At 33.7% G+C, this 26,384-nt stretch overlaps 1 protein-coding gene across 1 annotated transcript in view; it reads left to right on the top strand.

The window, feature by feature from the left end:
- The window catches only part of MDGA2 (MAM domain containing glycosylphosphatidylinositol anchor 2), an 806,109-nt gene that overhangs the window by 691,162 nt on the left and 88,563 nt on the right, over positions 1–26,384 (top strand). The window contains exon 9 of the mRNA XM_033109651.1: positions 5,150–5,419. Coding sequence (XP_032965542.1) covers positions 5,150–5,419 — 270 coding nt within the window. The remainder of the gene's footprint in view (positions 1–5,149; positions 5,420–26,384) is intronic.

The following is a 26,384-nucleotide window of genomic DNA, read 5'->3' as shown; positions in this document are numbered from 1 at the left end:
AGCTGACTTCTCTTATGAAAGAACATTTGGCTAATCTCAAGAATGGGAGAAGGTCAAAGAGGAAGCACGTTGGCCTGTTAGGAGGCTCTTTCAGGATGTTTGTAGTAGTCCATTGGAGAGGTAATAGTAGTAGTAGTGGTAGTGGAGATTGAGAGACATGTATAAACTCCTAATATATTTTGAAAGTAGAATCAATAGAAAGAAGTGTCTTTTCTAATCATAGGCAATATTCTTAAACAAATAGCTGTAATTCCCGATTATTACTATTTAACCCTACGTTTACATGCCAAAACCTATAACCCAGAACTGTAACCTGCTGTCCGCCCTCCCTTCTGAGATTGAGATCCGTATTTCCACTTGGCTATCAGAGACATGTGATTATGGACAAAATATTGTGTAAAACCTTTTCCAATGCAAACAAATGAAAATGCTTGGAAATGTTCTAAAAACTTTATTCAAAGTGTTAAAGTATTTATTTTAAAAAATATCATGCCAAATTCACACAAAAGCAGTCCAGTGAGGCTACTTTTGCCCTGAGGGCATTTGCTGACAGACAAATTTGAGTTTAAGTTTTGATGGCATCTTTAGGCAAAGGGTGCAGAACTGCAAACCCTTCCCCAAGAAGTGGGAACTTAAAGGACTGTGTCTTCAAGGTAATAGTAAAGCAGAAGCACAACTAGCCTCCACTGTCCTACTCCCCAACAAGTGCAAAGAAACGTGCCTTTGGAGTGAGTAGGGTGGGGGTGATGTGGGAAGCCATACTTAAACTTCTAATCACAAGCTCGATCTTTATGTGGATTTTTAACTCAAATTCATGTCACATAGATGAGTAAAGCAACCCTCAAGCCAAGAACTTAGATTAATAAGATCCTAGACATTTGATGCCAGTAGGTACCTGTCGATATAAATCATTCTGGAGGAAAAAACTATCAGCATAGGCATCAAAATATCCCCATAAATATTTTTTAAAGAACAAGTACCACAATATTAAAATTAACATAGAATATACAGAAACAAGGCACCCTGAGAGAACACCCTCTAAACCATTATACCAGACAGCATAAAAAAATTACATTGTTTAAAGAATTAAAGACAAGCCTTACTACATTTTCAAGTAATGGGAAAGTGTAAAAATAGTGACATAACAGGTAGACAAAATAATTACCCAAAACATTTATAAATGAAAATGACATTAAACACACTATGAATGAGTTTAGCATGTTAAGCAAAGTTGAAGAAAGAATTAATGAACTGATTTAGCTCAGAAGAATTTATTCATAATGCAATGCAGAAGAACCAAGAAATAGAAATTTTGGAAAAGCAGTTCAAAGACATGGAAAGCAGAATGAAAAAACTCTTCAAGTGAGGATAGAATGAAAAGAACACAGGTGTTATTTGAAGAGCTAATGATGAGAGTTTTCCAAAAATCTCTTAGATGAAAGATACTAAACTTAAATCAATAGATTTAAGAAGCCCAGAAAATCCTAAACTATAAGTAAAATAAAACTCCATACCTGTAAACATTATATTTTAAAAGTAGCTGGAGTTAAAAAAAGACAATGCACTTCAAAATATGAGACTTTGAGCTTACTAGTCTACAGAAATAATGGTCATCAGAAGACAGTGGAATAATATCCTGATGTGCTGGAATACAGTAACTGCTAACCTATAATCCTATGCATAAGGAAAATATATTTTAAGAATGAGGTTAAAATTTTTTTTTTAGAAAATTAAGATTAGACAGTTCAGAGGTATCACGCTCCCTGACTTTAGCATGTACTACAGGGCAACAATAATCAAAACTACATGGTATTGGCAGAAAAACAGACACGTAGACCAATGGAATAGAATTGAGAACTCAGGGAAAAAAAAAAGCAACATAAATATGGGCAGATAATTTTTGACAAAGAAGCAAAAAACATACAATGGAGAAAAGACAGCCTCTTCAATAAATGGTGCTGGGAGAATTGGAAAGCCACGTGCAAAAGAATGAAACTGGACTGCTATCTGTCACCATGTACCAAAATCAATTCAAAATGATCAAAGACTTAAGCATAAGACCTGAAACAATAAACTGCACAGAAGAAAACATAGGTACTAAACTTATGGACCTTGGGTTCAAAGAGCATTTTATGAATTTGACTCCAAAGGCAAGGGAAGTAAAAGCTAAAATAAATGAATGGGACTATATAAAACTTAAAAGCTTCTGCACAGCAAAGGGAACCATCGACAAAATAAAGAGGCAACTAACTGGATGGAGAAGATTTTTTGCAAACAGTGCCTCCAATAAGGGGCTAATATCCAAAATATACAAGGAACTCATGCGACTCAACAACAACAAAAACAAACAACCCAATTGAAAAATGGGCAGAGGACCTGAAGATACATTTCTCCATAGAGGACATACAAATGGCAAATAGACATATGAAAAAATGCTCAACATCACTAATCATCAGAGAAATGCAAATAAAAACCACAATGAGATATCACCTCACCCCAGTCAGAATGGCTATCATCAACAAGACAAATAGTAACAAGTGTTGGAGAGGCTGTGGAGAAAAAGGAACCCTCATACACTGTTGGTGGGAATGCAGACTGGTGCAGCCGCTATAGAAGGCAGTGTGGCGGTTCCTCAAAAAATTAAAAATAGAATTGCCATATGACCCAGCAATCCCTCTCCTGGGTATCTACACAAAAAATCTGAAAACATTTATCCATAAAGACACATGTGCTCCAATGTTCATTGCAGCTTTATTTACGGTGGCCAAGACATGGAAATAACCAAAATGTCCTTCGATAGATGAATGGATAAAGAAGTTGTGGTATATATACACAATGGAATGCTATTCGGTGGTAAGAAAAGATGAAATAGTACTAGTTGTGACAACATGGAAGGATCTTGAGATTATCATGCTAAGCGAAATAAGTCAGACAGTAAAAGTAGAGAGCCATATGATTTCACTGATATGTGGTATATAAACTGAAGACAACAAAAGAACAAGACAAACAACTGAAAGAACAAAAACTCATAGACCTAGAAAATAGTTTAGGGGTTACCAGAGGGTAAGGGGGTAGGGGGGTAGTAGGTGAGGGTAAAGGGGATCAAATATATGAAGGAGAACTGACTCTGGGTGGTGAACACACAATGGGATTTATAGATGATGTAATACAGAATTGTACACCTGAAATCTATGTAACTTTACTAACAATTGCCATCCCAATAAACTTTAAAAAAATATTATAAAATAAAAAAAGAAAATTCTTCTTTTTATTAAAGTTTATTGGGGTGATAATGGTTAGTAAAATTACATAGGTTTCAAGTGTACAATTCTGTAATACATCATCTGTAAAGATAATTCTAAATGATGTACTTTAGACAAAAGGAAAGTGATCACAGATGTGGAAGGTCTATAACGAAAGAAGGAATTAAGGACAAATAAATTAGCATATATCTGGATAAGTGTTAAAGAAACTGCAGGTATCAAATTATAATAATGTCCAATAGGTTTTAATAAAACAAGAGAATTATAATTCATGGCTCAGTAACAAATGTTGGAATGAGAGTAAAAGGATCAAAAGGTTCTAACATTCTTACTTTCGTCATGTGGGTGGTAGTGGTATTAACTGATATTTTCCAACAACTTAATTACTCATGTTTCATACTTTAGGATAACTAATAAAATGATAGAAACGGAGTAGTTAATTTCCCAATTAGTAACAGGAAAAAGATTGGAATAATGATGTAGTCCATTAGTCTAAATGAAGACAAAGTAAGAAAAGAACACAAAAACATAGAAAGTACAAAATAAGAAGGTACATTTGTACCCAAACATACCAGTAGTTATAATAAATGTAAGTGAATAAAGTGCTAAATGCTCTGAGTAAAATAAAAAAATCATCAGACTTTATTGAAAAAAATAAAGTATAACTACGTGCTGTTTAAAAAAGATGTTTGTAAAATATAAGGATACTGAAAACATAAAAGGATGGAAAAGACATAACAGCCAAATAATAGCTAAGTTAATTCCAGAGTTACTATATCAATGTGAGACAAAATAGTTTTAAATAAAGCATAAATAGAAATAGAGGAGTTTATTTTATAATGATAAAACCTGCAATTTATCAATAACATAAAGCAATTTTAAATTTGTGTGTACTTAATAGCATAGCCTGAAAATATGTAAAGCAAAAAAGTGACAGAACTACAAGATTTTTTTTTTTGGAAACTACTCCCCTTCTAAAAGAGTTTAACACTCTTCTAAATTAATCTAAGTAAAACTAGTAGGGAAAGAAAAAAAAAGACAATGATATAGATGATTTGGACAACTCAGTTATCTGGTTTGACCCAATAGATCTACATCACAACCCCAAACTGCAGACTGTTCCTTCTTTGAAGCATGCACACACAGAACAATAATCATATGTTGGGCTACAAATAATAGTTTCAACAAATTACAGAAGATTGAAAACCTATGGACTATTTCTCTGACCTTGCTTCCAATAAGCAAAAGATCAAAAGAGAGAGATAAAATATAACCCATATGTTTGGAAATGAAGAAACACTTGGCTACTAGACATTTCTACTGTGTGACTAACAGGTGCACAAATTCAACATGCCCACCATTTCCCAAACCACCCCTCCACCTCCATCGCTCACACCAGTGGTATCCACCTCATTGTCTCAGGCATCATTTGTGGTCCCACCGATGTTGTCTTAGTTCAGGTCTTCACCAGTGATGTTGCCGTTTTCTCTGTAACTAGACTCTTCCCTTTGAGGTTCATGCTCCTCTTATCTGTCTCAATATTCTTATTAAAAGATTGGTTTAATCATATGAAGCCTTCATTTTAAAATTTTTAGAAGACCCTTAGTACCAACAGGACAAAATCCAAATTTCATATCACGACATTCAACGATCCTTGAATAGCGTCTCTGACTTTTCTTTCCGTCTTTATTTCCTCCCAGTCCCTCATGAACCTTTTGTGCTCCACACCCTTCCCCCTCACCCCTCTGCCTCTCTCTGTGTTCTCCTTACCTTTCTCTGCAGGTACTAATCCCCCTACTTGGAATGTCCTCTCTTATCGCTTACCCACCTGACCATTTTGGCTTATTGTAACCTACATACTTTGTTTTCACATCTCTTTTCTACAGATCCTCCTGCTGTGGAACCAGCATTCCTTGAAATCCGGCAAGGACAAGAACGAAGTGTCACTATGAGCTGCCGGGTTCTGAGAGCCTATCCGATACGGGTATTGACCTATGAGTGGCGCTTGGGCAACAAATTACTACGGACAGGTCAGTTTGACTCTCAAGAGTACACGGAATACCCGGTGAAGAGTCTTTCCAATGAAAACTATGGGGTTTATAACTGTAGCATCATAAATGAAGCTGGAGCTGGGAGATGCAGCTTTCTTGTTACAGGTAAGATTCCAAATATTTTGCTAAATATGTGTTTTTAAGATCAAGCTATTTTAGGCTTATGCTAATATGAGAATGAAAGCATTTTGCAAATCGATGGAGCATATTATGAGCAGCTTGACTGCTCTAGTTAGAGCACTGCCCATTTATTTTCAAGGCAAGTCTATTTTAGTAGTTTAGATAGTTTATGTGTCTATAAAATTAAACAGAAGTTTGTGTGCACTCAAGTAGATGTGGAGATGAGGTCGGTTATTTTGAGTATTTCAATAGTAAAGTAACAAATCTGAACTAGTTTTATTTAGATCAAATTTCAAGTATGAATACATATTTTCTTCTGCAAGTCTAAAATTCCTTATGACTGACACCTGCTGTGATTGTCTTAATAACAGAAAGAGTGCTTTCTTTTAATCTTTTTCTTACTTATTTATTACCTCTTAATATATGGTGAATCTCCATTTTGTCCTTGGCTTACCACAGGTTCTCAGATATTCAAAGGGAAAGCAGTGGAGTTGTATCATAATTAAAGACACGTTCAATACTTTTTCATGTTATTTTTAATACATTAAAAGAAGTATCAAGTCTATTAAATCTTAGGTATTTAAATTATTTTTTATAATTTATATACTAAAGTAAATCTGTTATTTTTTAGCTAGGATTTAGACATACACTAAAAGGACATACTCCTTTTTTATGGTTTTTAAAAATAATTTAAGAAATATTTCAGATGTATAAAAAATATAAAAAGTAGTAAAACAAACAACCATATATCTACCAACTAGACTAAGAAAATACTATCAGGACAGTCAAACTATGCTATGTGTACCAGCTTGATCACATGACTCTCTGACTCCCACCCTATAGGGCTAACCTCTATGATATTTTAGGTGTTTATTGTTGCCAAAGAAATGTCTTCAACTGTACAAAAAAAGTAATACATATGTAGTACAAACTCTGTAACAGTTTTGTAAGATTGACATTAGCTATTCCCTGAATATTTGATTGAAGTCACCTATAAAGCCACCAGAATCCATTCCTATGGCAGAGGTGGCTGGTGATGTGAAGAGTAGATTTTAACTACTGATTCAGTTTCTTAAGTGGTTTTCAATCTATTCAGTTATTCTTTCCTTTTAAATATTTTTTTCCATTTTTCAATTACAGTGGATATACAATATTGTATTATTTTCAGTTGTACAACATAGTGTACACTGAGACATTTGTATAACTTTTGAAGTGATCACACCAATAAATCTAGTACCTATCTGACTCCATGGGTAGTTATTACAATATTATTGACTGTATTCCTTATGCTATACTTTACATCCTCATGACTATTTTGTAACTACCAGTTTGTACTTTTTAATCTCTTCCCCTTTTTCACCCATCCCCTCAATCTCCTTTCCATCTGGCAAGCATCAAAATGTTTTCTGCATCTATATTTCTGTGGTGCTGGTTCTGGGGCCTCTTGGTTGGGGCTCTGGTGCAGGCCAAGGTTAGCTACTGCCTTTGCCCTGCCTGAAGCCACTTGATATGAGTTACAAAGTGATCTGCAGATGGTTGCCACTTGTGTTGTACTTGGAGGTGCCTGGGAGAGACTAAGCTGTGAACTGAGGCTAGCAGTCAACAGTGCCAGCCTTGGGGCTGCTTAGCAAGACGTACAGACTATGCCAAGACAAATGCTACTTGTTTGGTGTTTTTGAACCTTTGAGAGATTTTAAGAAAGCCCACAGCATGAGTCAAGACATGCCATTTGTATGGAAAAGCAACTGGAAGCTGCTTGGGTGGGCCTGCAGGTAGGGTGGGGTAGGGTCTTAGTGAATCACCAGGACTGGGTGAACAGTGTTAGCCAGGTTGATGGAGACTCAGACATTGTGCCTGCCTGAGTCTATAAGCTGGTTTGGAGGAAGGATCAGCAAAGGAATAATGGATTTTGCCAGTACTTCTCTCTGTGATGAAGCTGCCCTTTCAGCCCTAGCCCTGAAACCAGACAATTCAGTTCTTCCTCATAGGTCCCTGGTGCCCTCCTCCAGGGAGACCTCCATAGCCGTGATATTCCTCCTGATTTTTAACAGCCACACACGGGTGTGGGACCAGCCCATTCTGTCTTTCCACCCCTCCTACATGTCTTAACTTCACTTGTTCTATACATCCTTAGTTGTAGGATTTCTGTTCAGGTAGACTTCAGGTGATTCTCAATGATGGTTGTTCTGAAGTTTAATTGTAATTTTGATGTGGCCATGAAAGGAGGCAAGCATTTCATTTACCTACTCTGCCTTCTTGACCAGAAGTCCCCCCTTTTCATTATTTTGTTCTAGGTAGTTAGTTAAGTATTTAAAGTGTTTATGCTAGTAAAGGAAGAAACTGGACATTGTATGTAATCTGAAAAACAATCATAAAAATGATTACCAAAATCTTTCAGACTTGATTAAAACTCATTCATTGGTAATATAAATTCTTATTAATGAGGTCTTACTCATAAGAGGAATCTCTAAATATGAATCGCCTTGAGATACTTTTGCTTCCTGAAATGTATTAGGTTGATGATATATAATTGACTAACCAATGAACATAAAGATGTCCTCTCTGCTGAAGCTTGTCACCTCTTTGTTTCAAAATTCTTTTTATTAACATTCAGTTGAACTTCAAGCTTTCCTACTTTGATTCTTAAAGAGGACTATTAAAAGAAAACCAGAAGTCCCTGGGACAATATTACTTAAATGTTGATCTAACTGCTCATTTTTATCCTTATGAATCCTTAAAAGAGAATGTGTTCTATTTTTCTATAGGGTAATTTAAATGATATGATGTACTTTTATTACTATATCTTGTCTCACAGCAATAAGAATCCTTCAAAGGCAATTGTTTTTTTACCTATTGATACAATTAGAGCACCTTCTTTCTTTAATCCCCCAAAACAAAACTATCCCATAAATTATACTACATCCCTTTCTTCAAACTTTTGGGGCTAATATACATTTGAATTTTCTTTGGTGACTCTGTTTTCTAACTGTGAGCTAGTTTAGATCATGCTAACTCTGCAAGATTTTCATTTGTTATCTATTATGTGATTCAAATCCTATTTTTTGAACTAGCGTACAAGCTGAGACCAGGAGAAAAACTAGCTCCATTTTCCTATGTCATCATGGGGTACAGTAAGTAGATTTTGATAGCTCCAGAAAGGAATAAATCTGTTATAAATCTGTGCCGTAGAAGGAGACAAAAATAGCCACATGTATTAATTTGTTTCCAGTGTGTACTTTTACTTTTCAGTCTTCAGCTCAACCTCATTGTTTCATGATCTTCACATGCAATTTAAAATAGGTTTGAAGAAGAGAAAAGGAAATATTTGAATTCCAAATACAGTGTAATCCAGAAAGGCATATAAGGAAATCAATGGTTCTATAAAAACAGAAGTCTAGATGAAACTTTGAAAAGCTATTTACTTCTTCTACTAAAGCATATCAGAATTAGTAATCCTTATGAATTTTCCACAATTCAAAACCCTTTGAATCTATACAGAAGAGAGGGAATATAATAATTCAGCAATACATATATTTTTATGCATACAGTCTTTATCTACAAAACAGATATTTGAAGACAGTTCTGTTTACTTTCTGAGAACCAAACTAAGAAAATTTTAAATTTGTATTATTACAACTATTTTGCCAATTTCAAGATGACTCTTCCGCTCATCATGAAAGTCATACAGTCACCCAAAATTGGACTTGATCTCATTACACATCAAAATGTACAGAGTGGAACTAAAAAGGAAGTGCAGCCCTCATACGTCTATTTATTTCAACTCCCAGGAAAGCTCAAAAGTTCAAACCTGTTTTCTCCATTTATATCATGTGTATTTTCCTGTAAAGAAAAAGAAGAAAGTAAGCAAAAGTATTTTGAGAATAGTAACCAACCTAGCTTGTAGCACACTGTCCATGTTAGAGAGTATTAACTATAATACTACAAAACACTGTGTATTTGTATTTATTTTACTCATTAATATCGTTATGGCGAAGTTAAGCATAATTCTATTGTGGTTTAAGTAAGCTTTGTGAACTATAGTAGGAACCCAAACACCATTTACCCTGTTTATCTATGGGAGAGTTTTTACAAATTCCAGAAAGTATATCTGCAGTTATATATACTTAGATTTGTAAATCATTTAAGAATTTGACAATGACGAGACCTGAGAAACTGGGGGATGATATAAAATGCTCTAAAATAAGTGCAATTACAGTTTTAGAAGAAAATAATGAGAATGAGACTTTTTTTTCCCAAACACATGGATCCAAGCATATCATGCTACCCAAAGCAAGACAAATAAAAAGAAAACTACATGTATGCACACCATAACATAATTGTGAACAACCAAAAACAGAGCAAATTTTCAAGGCAGCTGGGATCAAAATGATATTCTGATGATATGCTTGGCAATTATTTTCTCATTAGAAACAATGTGGGCTACAAGATAATGGAACAACATCTTTAAACCTTTAAACATCTTTGAAATACTGTCAGTGTATAATTTTATATCCAGTAAAATAACATTAAAAATTATGGTCAAATAAATATATATTTTTGGAAAATGAAAGGTAGAGAATTAGTAGTCAGCAAAACTGCAACACAAAATATGTCAAAAGATACTCTTCACACTAAAGGGAAGGGTTATTTATCAGTGGATACCAAGATCTATAAAAAGAAACATGGGATCTTTTATCCTATTTTTTCCTTAGGAATTTATGGTTTCAGATCTTATGTTCAAATCTTTAATCTATTTGAGTTAATTTTTGTATATGGTGAAAGACAAGTGTCCATTTTCAGTCGTTTGGGTGTGGATATCCAGTTTTCTCAACACTACTTTTTGAAGAGACTGTTCTTTCCTCTCTGTATTCTTGGCACCTTTGATAAAGATCACTTAACCTATATACGAGTAAGTTTATTTCTGGGCTCAGAACACACACATACACACAAACATAAGGAAACTTTTTGAGGTGATGGATATGTTTATTACCTGGATTGTGGAGATAGTAACATAAGGCATACGTATGTCTAAATTTATCAAATTGTATGCAGTAATTATGTGCAGTTGTTTATATATTGATTACACATCAAAAAAGCTGGGGCTAAAATTAAATGAATCAAGATCAGATCTAGTTGGCAAATAAGCTGGTAAAGATAAAAGCCTATGTTTCGTTTTTCTTGCAATTTCTCTAATAAGCAGCTGTACAAACTAGGGTCAGCGAATTACAGCTTGGGAACCCACCAACTGTTTTTGTAAATAAAGGTTGATTGGAACTCAGCCTTTCCCATTTGTTTATGTATTGTCCATGGATGGTTTCATGCTACAACAGGAGAGGTGAGTAGTTGTAACAGCAACCATATGGCTTATAAACCTAACATATTTAGTATCCAGCCCTTTAAGGAAAAATCAGCCAATTCTTTTTTTTTCTTCAAAAACAATAACATATTATGTGATACTGTATTGACTCTAAATAAATAAGTTAATATTGTGTAATTTGAGTCATATAGAAACTTCAAAAAAGCTTTTTGTTTTTTATTAAGTAGTACATCAAAAGAATTAAATAGATTTGAATACTCAAAATGTCATAGGAAAAGAACAACAGTTGAACAAAAAAAAAATCACTGAAGGGATAAGAAAATAAAGAGAAAGATGGTAGATTTTAACCTAATTATATCAATAATAACATTAAATGTAAATTACCTTAGTTGTCAACAATCCTAGGACTGTATAAAAAAAAAAAGCTATCTACAAGTTGCACACTGCTATCTACAAGAAACACACATTAAATACAAAGACACAAAAAGGATGAAAGGAAAAGGATGAAGAAATATATAAACATGCAAACAACAGACATAAGAAAGCTGATGTGGCTATGTTATTATCCGGACAAAATACACTTCAACAAATAGAAAAATTGTAAGTGTTAAAGAGAGACATTTAAATTATTAAAATATAAAAGAGGCATTTATAGGGAAGACATTGCAGTTCTAAATATGTGTATCTCTAGTAAGAGAGCTTCAAAATTCATAACTAAAAGAGTGCCAGGAGAAATAGACATTTCCTTTTATAGCTGAAGATTTTAACATCTATCTATGAATCAATGATAGAATATGTACCTAGAAAATCACCAATCACTATCAAGCAAATTAAACTAATGATATTTATAGATTATTATACCCAAAGTTGTAAACTGTACATTATTTCATGTGCATATGAAATGCTCACCAAGATAGATAATATGCTGATCAAGCATTCTTCTTCTTAGATTGGGAGCAATACAAAAATACCCACTCTCACCAGTGACTAATATTGTACTGCAAGTCCTTATCACTGCAATAATACAAAAAAAGTAAATAAAATGCATAAGAATGAGAAAGGAAGAAATAAAGTACTTCTATTCACAGATCATATGGTTGTTTTTATAGACAATCCTAAAAATGTATAGGAAAATTGGCCTCAATTTACATGATAATGTAGCAATAGCATAGATACAAAGTCAGTATGTCCAATCTATCATTATTTCTGTATAATAGCTACAAAAATTTTGAAGTTGAAATGTAAGAAATATCATTTCCAATGATATCAAAATGCAAATAAATTTAATAAACTATGCATAACACATACACTGAAAAATGCAAAATACTGCTGAGGGAAATGAAGCAAGACCTAAACAAGTGGGTAAATAAACCACATTCATGGATTGGAAGAATGAATATTGTTTCAATGTTTACTCTCTTCAGCTTGATCTATAAATTCAATGCAATCCTAATAAAACGCTCAGCATTTTTTTTTAATTGAAAAGCTTACTCTAGATTTTATTTGGAAAACTAAGGTCCAACAATAGTTAGACCTATTTTGGGGTAGGGAGAGAACAATGCTGGAGGACTCACACTATCTGGTTTCAAGGCTTATTTCAAGTCAGAATAATCTAGATAGTGTTTTTTGTATAAACACATAGATCAATGAGACAGGATAGAGAATCCAGAAATGGACCTCTATGGTCACATATATGATACATATGCGGTCAATTGAGTTTTTCAAAGTCACCAGCATAATCCACTGAGGAAATGATAGTCTTTAGAATAAATTGTTCTAGAACAACTGAATATTTATATTAAAAAAAGACACAAAACTTTAATACTTCATACTATCCACAAGATTAATTTAAAATTGACTGTGTAAATATAAGAAGGTTAAACTGTAAAATTCTACAAGAAAATAGGAGAAAATCTATGCAAATTTGGAATATGCAGAGATTTTTACAAAGTAAACAAAAGAACCACTCATTAAAAATAATACATCAGATGTCATTAAAACTACAATCATTTTGCTCTTCAGAAGATACAATTAAGAAAAGGCAAGCCACAGACTGTGAGAAAGTATCTGAAATACATGTATGTGACAAAGGTCTTATAATCACTGTATGTAAATAATTCTTAAAACTCAATCATAACTCATTGTGGTTTTAATTTGCATTTCTCTGATGATGAGGGATGTTGAGCATTTTTTCATATGTCTATTGGCCATCTGTGTGTCCTCTTTGGATAAATGTCTCTTCAGGTCCTCTGCCCATTTTTCAATTGGATTGTTTATCTTTTTGTTGAGTTGTATGAGTTCCTTATATATTTTGGATGTTAGCTCCTTATCGGAGACATTGTTTGCAAAAATCTTCTCCCATTGGTTGGTTGCCTCTTTATTTTGTTGATGGTTTATTTTGCTGTGCAGAAGCTTTTTAGTTGATATAGTCCCATTCATTTATTTTAGCTTTTACTTCCCTTGCCTTTCGAGTCAAATTCATAAAATGCTCTTTGAACCCAAGGTCCATAAGTTTAGGTGCCTATGTTTTCTTCTGTGGAGTTTACTCTTTCAGGTTTTATGTTTAGGTGTTTGATTTCCTTTGCATAATTTTGGTACATGGTGACAGGTAGCAGTCTAGTTTCATTCTGTTGCACGTGGCTTTCCAATTCTCCCAGCACCATTTATTGAAGAGACTGTCTTTTCTCTATTGTATGTTTTTGGCTTCTTTGTCAAAAATTATCTTTCCATATTTATGTGGGTTTATTTCTGGGTTCTCGATTCTATTTTATTGGTCTGTGTGTGTTTTTCTGCCAGCACCATACTGTTTTGATTATTGTCGCCCTGTAGTACAAGCTGAAGTCGGGGAGTGTGATACCTCCAGCAGTTATTTTTTCTTAGGATTGCTTTGGCTATTAGGGATTTTTTTGTGGTTCCATAGAAATCTGATGATTTTTTGTTCTATTTCTTTAAGAAATGCCATTGGGATTTTGATGGAGATTGTATTAAATCTGTATATTGCTTTGGGTAATATGGCCATTTTAACTATGTTGATTCTTCCAATCCATGAACATGGAACGTCTTTCCATTTTGTGTCTTCTTCAATTTCTTTTTATAAGTCTTATAGTTGTCAGTATATAGGTCTTTCACATCCTTGGTTAAGTTTACTCCTACGTATTTTATTGTTTTTGTTGCAATTGCGAAAGGAATTGTTTCTCTTATTTCTTTTTCTGAGAGTTCATTGTTAGTATATAGGAATGCAGTGGACTTTTGTTTGTCCATTTGGACATTTATTTGTAGCTGGCAACTCAACTGTATTCGTTTATTGTTTATAATAGATTTTTGGTTGATTCTTTAGGGTGAAGTAATGAGATATCACTTCACCCCAGTTAGAATGGCTATCATAAATAAGACAAATAGTAGCAAGTGTTGGAGAAAAAGGAACCCTCATACACTGTTGATGGGAATGCAGATTGGTGCAGCCGCTATGGAAGGCAGTGTGGAGTTTCCTCAAAAAATTAAGATTAGAATTTCCCATGACCCAGCAATCCCTCTCCTGGGTATCTACCCAAAAAATCTGAAAACATCTACACATAAATACACGTGTACTCCAATGTTCATTGCAGCTTTAATTACGGTGGCCAAGACATGGAAACACCCGAATTATCTTTCGATAGATGAATGGATAAAGAAGTTCTGATATATATACACAATGGAATACTATTTGGCCATAAGAAAAGATGAAATAGTACCATTTGTGACAACATGGATGGATCTTGAGATTATAATGCTAAGCGAAATAAGTCAGACAGAAAAAGTAGAGAAGCACATGATTTCACTGATATGTGGTATATAAAACTGAAAACAACAAAAGAACAAGACAAACAAATGAAGAAACAAAAACTCATAGACATAGACAATAGTTTAGTGGTTACCAGAGGGTAAGGGGGGAGGTGGGGTTGTAGAAAAGGGTAAACGGGGTCAAATGTATGGTGATGGAAGGAGAACTGACTCTGGGTGGTGAACACACAATGTGAGATATAGATGATTTGTTACAGAATTGCACACCTTAAATCTATGTAACTTTACTAACAATTGTCACCCCAATAAACTTTAATTAAAAAAATGCAATAATAAGGCAAACAATTGACCGATAATTGTATAAAGCTGGTTGCCATCTTTAGTTATCCCAGAAATGAAATTTAAACCACAATGAGACAGCACTACATATACATTTTATGCTAAAGTTAAAAAGACACACTACCAAGTGTTGATGAAGTAGAGAATAACTGAAACTATCAAACACTGATGCTGGGAAGGTAACAATGGATAACTTTTATGAAAATAGCATGTCAGTCTCGCATAAACTTAAACATGCACTTACGGCGTAATCTGGCAATTCCACTCCTAGACAATTACCGAACAGAAATGAAAGCATATGTCTATACAAAGACTTATGTACAAACTTTAATACCAGCCTAATTTGTAATAACCTCTTACTAGAAACTACCCAAATATCCATCAGCAGCTGAATGGATAAATGATTTGTGATCTACTCATGAAATTAAATTTTACTCAACCATAAAAATGGATAGAGCTACTGATACACACAATCTTATGGATAGATGGATTTCAAAAACAATATGTTGAAGGAACAGAACCAGACACCAAAGTGCATACTTTATGATTCCATTTATATGAACTTCTTGAGCAAGCAAAATCAATCTTTAGTAACAGGAATTAGATTCTTGTTTGGCTGGGGTTGGTTGACTACAAAGGGGTAGGAGGTAAATTTCTGCAGTGATGGAAATCTGTGGTTTGATTGGGGTTGGTGATTACTTAGTAGTATATATATATATTTTTAAACTCATCAAAATCTGCACTTAACGTGTGTTTTATTATATTTAAATTATATCTCAGTAAAGTATTATTGAATAAATGGATGATATTTGATAACTAAGGTAGGGTTGGGACTAGGAGGTATTTCATAATATAAATGGCATTTGTTCTATTTAATGCTATCATGTATATAATTTTTCTTATCCATATTGTGTTAATATATTCAAGATAATTTTTTAAAATTGATTGTTTTGCAAGGATCCTTTGTTCCTTTTTCCTCCTCTAACCTCTAAATCACTTTCCATTAGATGGTGACACTAAACTGGCTATCTTCACAGTATTTCCCCTCCCCAGGATAACCACGATCGTTTTTTCTCAATTATACCCATTCCCTTAAGAGATACTGACTGTTACATTAAAAATATAGAATGTTCTAATATATTGGTAACAAAAGTCATTTGTACAAGTTAAATCAGAAAAATATGAATTAGGCTTCAGATAGTTACCATTTTGTAAGCAAGACTGTCATAGCTGGGTAGAATAAAGGGAAGACAGAGATATCAACATAACAAGGTAGGCCATAGGATTCCAGAACCATTTCTCATAACTTCCTCATATTATTTTGGGCAGGCGTTAGATCCAGTTTATAGAGGGTAAGAGGGTAACAGACTGAAATCACAAATAGTTTCCCCTGAGAGAATAGAATCTTCATAATATTCACTGACACCAGGTAAGAATAAAACAAAGAAACCCAAATGTAGAAATGGACACATATATGTATGAACATGACATGCTTAATATTTCTATTATTTTCTAAGGGTCTATGTAGCACTTTTCAAACAGTTGGATTTTTCAGTAGATATTGGGTGGTAATAAAACCAATCTGTGAAAGAATCGGGACTTTTCAGTTCTGTGGAATCAAAGCCATCTCCTGAACATTCTAGTATCTATTTAAGCACCTGGCCTCTGTCCATCATCCTGAAGGGATGATTAATGGATGAGAACAGTGCAAAACTTGTTCCAAAGGCATGCCAGAAACCAGACCTTAAATGCTCAGGAGAGAGATTCCACAGATGATTGCCCGCAACCTTATCCGCAAGTCTTTCCTCAAGGAAGATTTTGTGACAAAGCCCTAAGCTGAGAAATCAGTAGACATTTTCTTTTTTATTAATTCTGTTTGGGTTTCAGACCAGAGAATGTGACCAAAGTCCTATAATTTCCCATTACTTCATATACTTCTTTCATTACTTTAATGAACTTTGTCTATTTCTAAAGGACTATTAAATGATAGTTACTAGAAGCCTCAGGATATAACTGCAGGCAGATACCTGCTTTGCAGTCAGATCCAGGCCAGTGCTTCTTAGCATATGACAAGAACCATTATTTGTGCTCTAAGCTTTTCTTATGTTAAGAGTCATCTTCACAGATCTTTGCGTTATTTTTTGAGAGTCCCAATGATTAAGTTTCAATAACGAGTTTTCTTTATTCACATCTAAATCCACTTTATTAATTCAAGTTATATGTTTTGGAGAAAATAAATGTTCCTAGAAGATAAACAGCGTACCTTCTGGGCTCCCCTCCAACTCACTTGAACACCTCTTGCTCCCTGCCTGAATGATATTCAGCACATTCATATTCATCAATGGACTGCCCACATGTGCAGTAGCAGCGTTGCCAAGAAGCTAATGTGGTCTGTAAGTACACCATTGCACATTCAGTTCTCCCAGGCTGAGCCGCTGGGTCAGGTCACCCAGCTGTTCTCCCTCCATGCACACATCAGTGCTCTTTTAAGTGATCACAACACTTTTAGATATTTTGAAACTGTTATGTTTTTAGGAAATGTATGCCTTTAGGGAAGACTGTATACATTTATTTTCGTCTTATTATATATTCATTACATCCGAGTTAAAATCTTAGTAAACTACATGGAATTCTCATTCTAGACATTTAGTCAATCCTTATCTTTATAAACTCCTGAGTTGATAACACTTTCAGATAATACATAATATGGCAATTCTGGTTGAGTGCCAGGAGTAAATTATAAGTTAAGTTTCAGTATCGTGTTTCCCTGAAAATAAGTCCCAGCCAGATCATCAGCACTAATGTGTCTTTTGGAGCAAAAATTAATATAAGACCCAGCCTTATTTTACTATAATATAAGACTGGGTATAATATAATGTAATATAATATAATATAATATAATATAATATAATATAATATAATATAATATAATATAATATAATATAATATAATATAATATATAATAAAGACCGGGTACAATATAATATAATACCTGGTCTTACATAATATAATGCATCTTTTGGAGCAAAACTTAATATAAGACCCAGTCTTATATTGTATTACATGAGACCCGGTCCTATATTATATTACATAAGACCTGGTCCTATATTATATTACATAAGACCCGGTCTTATGTTATAGTAAAATAAGACCGGATCTTATATTAAGTTTTGCTCCAAAAGACCCATTAGAACTGACTATCTGGCTAGGTCTCATTTTCAGGGAAACGATACTCACAATGGGCAGAGTCGGGATTCTTTTTAAGTTAGTGGAAGTAGCATCGTATTAGGAAATCCACCAGCCTGCACAGTATTTGTGTGCGAATTAGGAGAAAAGTTTTCCATTCTTGAAGCAGATCTGGTATGTCCTCTGCCAGAGCACAAGTGGTAGCAAGAAGAATAGAGCCTGGATTTCAGTCCCATGTACCCCTTCACCAAGGCACAATTTGCTGTGAATCATATCCAAACATGTTGGGTGTTAGAAAAAAAAAAGGACTTCGGAATGCAGGTTTGATACTCAATAGTTGCTTACTATAAAGCAAGTTGTTTAAGATCGTTAATCTTTCAGTTTTATATCCCACATATCAGTGAAATCATATGGTTCTCGACTTTTTCTGTCTGACTTATTTCGCTTAGCATAATAATCTCAAGTTCCATCCATGTTGTCGTAAATGGCACTATTTCATTATTTCTCATGGCAGAATAGTATTCCATTGTGTATATGTACCACATCTTCTTTATCCAATCATCTATCGAAGGGCACTTTGGTTGTTTCCATGTCTTGGTCACTGTAGGTGATCTATAGATAATGTATTACAGAATTGTACCTGAAACCTGTGTAACTTTACTAACAATTGTCACCCCAATACACTTTAATAAAAAAAAAAAAAAACTTTAATCTTTACTTTCATCTTTTGTAAATTAAAATGATAAGATTATTCTTATCGTGCAAGGACTGTGAATATTACAAAACATAAAGTATGCAAGATGATTGGCATGGTGTCTGATAAATAGCAAACACTAACAACAGAAGTGCCTTAAAAATGCCTTGTTTTTGTCTGGGAGAGATCAAGCGTCCATTCTTCCTTAAGCCTAAAAAGAACTATGTTTTGTTTTTGTTTTCCCTAGATTAAGTTTTCTCCTAATTCTTTAGAAGCTGTAGTGAGAATATTTTCTGTGATCAGGGAGAACATGGGAAGCAGGCTTACAAAGTCATGAATAGAAAGACACCAATACAAAGTGTTTCATGAGAATTTCATGAAAAGTTATCCATTTACACAGATATATTTGTAGCATAAGAAGAAAAAAGAGAACTCCTTCAGTATCAGATCTTACAAGACTGAACAAAAATATATTGAATTTCTAATATTACATTGTTCGTGGGATTTTTCCCTTTTTTCGACATACTCTTCCAAATTTTGTATATTGGTATTTCTTTCACACCCTTGTTCAGTGACATAATTCAGATTCATGTAAAATTTTCCCACCCTGTATACAACATAGAGGGAAAGGTGTGTTGCCTGTTCCTTTTGATGGAAGATGGAATAAGAAAAGAAGGGTAGGGAAGATGAAGTGACTGGCTTTTGGGTTACATGTGAAAAGTCCTTCATAGATTCCCAGAAAAAGGAAGGGGAAAGGTTTGGAGGTATATAAAATCATAGCCTTTAGTAAATAAGTAGGTTATTTGATTATTCCATATACTGGCTCATAAATACTCTTGTATATTTAAGGGGGATGTGGATACTGTCTCTGCTTCCTTTCTGGTCCATATAAGAATTAGCAGTTAGGTTTCTAATTAAACAGTTGCTAGATATTTCAATGATGTGATTCTCCAGCAGTATTGCTTAGGTATGGTATGCACAGGATGAGCCAGGGGAAATAGAGTTGGTCAGAGAACAAGACGTGCTCACTATTACTACAAACAAGGGTGCAGTCACTACAAAATAGGAGACTTGTGCTTTCCCAGGAAATGCACAGCCACCCTGTATCTTATTTTTTTATTTCTGGATCTGCTCCTGTCTTGTGCAATGTATTGACATCTGTGGAATTTCTTCTGCAGTCCCAATTATGTCTCTGTTCCCCATGCTACCACCCACATACATACTCTAGAGTTAGCTTATTAACAAACAAGGTTGTGATATATGAAAGAACTGACGTAACTCATGAAAGGATAGCCTAGAGATCTTTACATACAAGCAAAAGAGAATCACAAAATCAACCTCGAGCCATCATTGTGACATAGCCAAATGTAGTGTTCCACTCATGCTTCTCTCTTCCACTGACAAAATTTGGTGTGTTTCCCTCACCCACTCACAATTGACATGTATTAATTGAATGCTTTTTTAAAATATAAATTGAAGCAAATAGCTTTATATTCTCTCTGCCTTGGGAATATACACTGCATCATTTCAAAACCGAGATACTTCCAATAATTTCATTTTATTCTGACATTCCTGCACTAATACATGTTGGGGGAGATAGGGCTCAGACCCTCTCAGTTTGAAAACCAGCTTCTTTTGTATTTTTAGGTGAATGGTGTACCCTCTCTTCTTTCTTACAAAATATTCATTTGGATCTTTTTGACGGATGATCTGCAGGCCAGACAAGGATTGTTGTCTGTTCTAGGGCAGTAATTATGATGTTCTTACTAACCTTCAAGATTTGCAGTTCAAGCCAAGTAATACCCCTTTGTATATTTGCCCTTCCCAACCTCTGTAAAGACTAAAATAAGTGAATATTTTTGAAAGTACGTTGCAAACTGTAAATTCCTATATAAATTTGAGATACAATGTTCATCCCTCAAGACTGTTTTTTCTCCATGAGTCTATGGTTGTAGTGGTAAATTAAATAGAATCACTTTTAAACAGCAACTTCAGACATGTAATTCTGGTGTGTGTCTCAAATACTTGATAGTGTATTAGTGAGTGAAGGCCCTTGGGCAAGTACTATGGTATATAATGGGATTACTGAAATCCAAAATTAAAAACCCGCCTTCCTTCTCTTCATACAGCCTCTCCTCTACCAGTAGTCAATCATCTCTATTCCCAGAGGAGCTCTCCAGATTATTTTTCTTTAAAACATGTGGTTTTTATGCACATTACACTTACTTAGATATTTCCTAGTAAAATATCAATGGATTGATAATTTTTATTTGCAAGCTTTCTCTAAACCCTCAGCAATTTCCTATTTATGTGCCAAATATGAAAGCTAACTGTTGCATCAAATCCAAATCATCTTTTAAAATTTTTGGACCAGGTCCTAATCAAAGCCTATTTAAAAAAAATGTGTTATTCATATTTTGCATCATTTTTGGTAAAGTACATTTAGGGTTTTAGAGGAAAAGGGTTATTCAGTTAAGTAGAAATGTTATCAGGTAAATATATGTGTTTATTTTATGTTACCCAAGACAACTATATATATTTGGTGTGTAAGCCAACAAGTACTTTGTATAAATATTTTGTTTTCTAGGCTCATGCCAAAAGGGGTCAGAAGTGACTCAGTTGTGTTGAAAATTGATTCATAAAGTTTAAAGAAAATAAATGGAAACTCATTTAAATTTGTCTGGATTAGTTTCTAAACTGCATCAAGTGCCTGAGCTTCTGAACTATGACAATGAAACCAAATATAGAACTCTTACTAGAAAGTTTTATTTTATTTTTTCTATTTATTTATTTATTTATTTTTGGTTTTGTAGGGGAGGGTACATTAGGAGATTAATGTTTATTGAATATTTACTATTTTCCCAGTGCTATGATATTTATTTTATGTACACTACATGAAATCATTTAAATAGATAAATTGTATATTTTGATCAATTTGAATCTCCTGACATACGAGGTCGGACAATCAAGTTAGCGAACTCATCCAAGAAAAAGTGCTACATACCTCATTGCTGAATATCACTACAGTCTCCTTCGAAGTGCTCCCCTTGGGAAGCTCTGCACTGATGCCAGCACCTAGTCCACCTTTCAAAGCAATTTTGGAACTCTTTTTCTGGAATGGCCATCTGAGCTGTTGTCAAATTACCCTTGGTGTCCTGAATTTATCAAAATGGCTTCCTTTCAATATTTTCTTTATCTTCAGGTAAAGAAAGTAGTCATTGGGGGCCAGATCAGGTGAGTAGGGAGCGTGTTCCAATACAGTTATTTGTTAACTGGGTAAAAACTCCGTCATGACAGTGCTGTGTGAGCTAGTGCATTGTAGTGATGCAAGAGTCATGAATTGATGGCGAAAAGTCAGATTGTCTAACTTTTTTATGCAGCCTTTTCAGGACTTCCAAATAGTAAACTTAGTTAACTGTTTGTCCAGTTGGTACAAATGTATAATGAATAATCCCTCTAATATCAAAAATAGTTAGCAACATCATTGCAACAAGTTCACAAACTTAATTGTCAGACCTCGTATCTCTTTAACCCAGCTAACTAGTCCTTACTAGTAACAAAATGAATCAATTATTATTATTATTTGCCAATTTCTCTCTATTTATTAATTGTTTATATGGCAGATACCTAACAAAAAAATTATGGACTCCTCTGAGAACTGTCTTAAAATAGGGGAGAATTTTTACAATGGGAAACATCACATTAGCTTCCGATTGATGTGGGAATGTGTGCTTAAGTATTTAGTGGTTTGGTAAAACCTTTTTTTTGCAAGAACTAATTACTAAGCCATTTACTTCTGAAAGCCTACTCACCCATTTCAGTCTGAGTGATTGGTCTCCTAATAGCCAATGGCAGGATTCATGTTAAATTATCGTTCGTGCATTTGATCATCATTTTCAGAGTTTCTGCCTCTTAGCAAATAGGCCTGGAAGCCATCTTCTTGGGCCTTATTTTAATAGTCTCTGCTTTCTTAGAAATTAAGGAAAAGGCTAAATTACTGATACATGAAGGTGATTTTCAGAATTTATAAAATTCGATGTTGTGTTCATTCCACAGTTCAAATGTTGAAATAAAAATATTTTGATTTAGACCATTTGAATTTGTTACAGTTAAATCATTTCCCAAGTAGAGATGTCCATAAACATATTTTCTCTAAATATCTAATCATTTAAGAAGTAACTGTAAAGGAAAATTGAATTATATTATAGGGTATGATATTCAAGTGAACTTATTGTAGCAAACTATTAAAAGTAAGTTATAAGTTTTCACACAAGTTTAAGTATCTTCTTTCAATGTTTCTTTTGTTAATTAGGAAAAGAACATTGTTATCTCTTTAATTATTATTGCACTTTATGCTAATGTATTTTAATAAAGAATGTGAATTGTATGAAGCTGTTCATGAATTTAACAAGAGAAGCCTGCAATGTAGTACTTTCTCCCAATGCATTTTATAAGATTATGTTAATAATCTTAATCAACGTCATTCCTGTATGGATCAAGCAAGAAAAGTGAATACTTAATGACTGGGATTTGTCAACTTCTAGGCAATATACACACCATTATTCCATTTTGTTCTACATCAGTTTTTGTTATTCCAGTAATATTCTTTGATGAGCTATCAATTATCCAGCAAATTTTGTTTATTTAAATAAAATTTTAAGGGAAATTTTTGTGAAGGTTTCCATTAACATGACCATAACTAAACTGACATCTTATTTCCCATAAAATAAAATTTAAAAATCCTAAAAAATAAACTGAAAGGAATTGGGTTAAATATTATTTCTACATTACAACTGGGAAGTGATGAAATAGTCTCCCAAGGTCCTACTAAAATTGGTGGTACCTATTTTGAGTGTTCTGCTTGGGGAGATATTTTCATCAATAATATTAATGTTATTATAAAAGAAATAATATTTTAAAAAAGGAAAGGTAGTCATGACTTGGGTATCAAAAATGGATAAGAATTGAAAAGCAGATAGAAATTACACAAGGAAAACATTTCCGTTTAAGGGGTCAAGATGTGAGAGGATGAACTAGAGTTAGGAACTTTCAAACACTGGCTCACTGAGTCAGTAGAATGCAGGCAGGAGAAACACAATTAGGAGAAAAGTTCACTGATTCATTTGTTCAACAAACACAGAGTTAGAAGTCTTTTGTTGGTGTGAAGTGAGAAGAGTAAAATTAGATGATATTCGTATAAACTGTAATAGTTACAAACAATAGACAATCTAAAAGATGAATCTTTGAATGCAAGAGAGATGAGAGACAAAGATGAGTTGGCAAGGTTTCTGTTTATAAAGAAATTTAGCCATAAATCCCATAAAGCTTGTTCTCAGTTTCTATTGTTGTACTTCCTTTATAAAAATGCTTTATACATAGTATGAGGAATTTCTCATAAAGTAAATTCATGAACACATATTGTTAAAATATTGTTTTACTGATTAGATTTCATTTAAATGATGCTAAAATTTGTTTTTTAAAGTTTTTCCAGATAAGAAGTAGGAACACTAACTTAATACAGTTGCTTTCATAAAGTCATTTTTGGGGTGTGAGAAACCTATTTCTTTAGGAGTTTTATTTTGAAAAGGCATAACCTACAAAGGAAATCATAATGTATGAAAGCAAATATGCCTTATGCTGGGGCAGATTTAAAAGCTCTTTATCAAGATCCCAGTGATTTGAAAAGCCTGACAATATTGGCAATAATTTTATTGTTTAACCAATCAATAGACTTTCTCTCCAGGACTATGAATTCTAAGGAAGTTCTTGAGTGCTAAAATGAGATCTCTGAGTAGTCGGCCTCAATGTGGTTTTCAGAGCTCTGACTCCAGTAGAAGAAAATGGATCCTTGTAAGGGATAGATAAAATGAGTCATGTTGCAATTTTAAAATAATGTCCTAACAATGACTGGTCATTTGAAAACATTGGCTGCCACTAAATGGTAAGAGAAAATATAAACTCTTCTCTATCTTGAGTACAAAGGCAGTTAACCTACATGATTTAGTTGAGTTACAAATTTTTTTCCAAACTCTAAACAATCATTAACTGAGAGATGTCATTGACTTCACAGCTGTATAATTTAGTTTTTATGTTTTTATTTCCTGCACACATACATCGACAAGTTTTACCATTAAACAAACTCTTGACGACATTCAGTTTTATTGCTGCTGTGACATTCATCTTAATTGAAGGATAAATTGTTCTTTATCAGATACAATATTTTCTCTTTTGTTTCTTTTTTTATTAAAGTTTACAGAGGTAACAATATTAGTAAAGTTACATATGTTTCAAGTGTACAATATTTTCTTTTGTTAAGTGTGACTTACATGTTTTCCATTTCTTCATTCCTTTTTTACATTAATTGACCACCTTTCTAATCAAATGAAAATAAGCAGAATCCATCAATTATGATTACAATTCCTTTATTACTTACAATTAATGAGGTAAAGACTAATATTAAATATCATACACTAAATACCAAACATAGTAACACAGGTGAACACATTTATTCTTTTTTTTTTTAATTTCTTTTGACTTCACAAAATTAAACCTTTTCTTGTTGTCAAAGAACTCTTTATGTATTTTGTATATTAACCTCTTATTGGAGGCGTTGCTTGCAAATATCTTCTCCCATCCAGTTGGTTGCCTATTTGTTTTGTTGATGGTTTCTTTTGCTGGGCAGAAGCTTTCTAATTTAATATAGTCCCTTTTTTTTTTTTTTTTTTTTTTTTTTTTTTGCTTTTATTTCTCTTGTTTTGGGGGTCAAATTCACAAAAGCCTCTGTGAGACCAAGGTCCATAAGTTTAGTACCTATATTTTCTTCTTTGTATTTAATTGTTTCAGGCCTTATATTTAGGTCATTGATCCATTTTGAGTTAATATCGGTGTATGGTGACAGCAGTCTAAAGTCATTCTTTTGCACATGGCTTTCTAATTTTCCCAGCACCGTTTATTGAAGAAGCTTTCTTTTATCCATTGTATGCTTTTGTCTCCTTTGCCGAAAATTATCTGTCCACATTTATGTGGGTTTAGTTCTGGGTTCCCAATTCTATTCCATTGGTCTGTGGGTCTGTTTTTCTGCCAATACCATGCTGTTTTGATTATCATTGGCCTGTAGTACAAATTGAAGACTAGGAGTGGGATACCTCCAGGTTTGTTTTTGTTGTTGTTGTTGTTGTTGTTTTTCCTTAGGATTGCTTTGGCTATTCAGGGTCGTTTGTGATGCCATAAGATCTGATGATTTTTGTTCTATTTCTTTAAAAAATGGCATTAGGATTTTGATGGGGATTGCATTGAATCATAATACGAACTTTTACTCCATAAATTGGCTTTAAATCAAAACAGAGGGCTTTCAAATTAATAGGACCCCAAGAGGTCATGTAATTCTTCACTCCTTTTCCAGGATGAGATGCATAAAGTCCTTTTCCATCTTCATTGGAAATGCTAGTGTCCATTCTCTCTCCAAAGACTAAAAACTTAAGAGTGCTCCTATAGTATCTACTCAGAGGACAAATGCTGATTAGTTGTTTATCTGCAATGAGTTTTGGATTCATGAGCCTTTCTTCATTTCCCAAATCATGTCTTTTGTTTTGAAGACAGTATCTTCTTGCTGGTTTCCTGCCAAGACTTTTTCA

Source organism: Rhinolophus ferrumequinum, chromosome 6 (assembly GCF_004115265.2).
Source record: "Rhinolophus ferrumequinum isolate MPI-CBG mRhiFer1 chromosome 6, mRhiFer1_v1.p, whole genome shotgun sequence".
NCBI lineage: Eukaryota > Metazoa > Chordata > Mammalia > Chiroptera > Rhinolophidae > Rhinolophus > Rhinolophus ferrumequinum.
The sequence above is the reverse complement of the archived record's forward strand: the minus strand, read 5'-3'. Positions and strand labels throughout refer to the sequence as shown.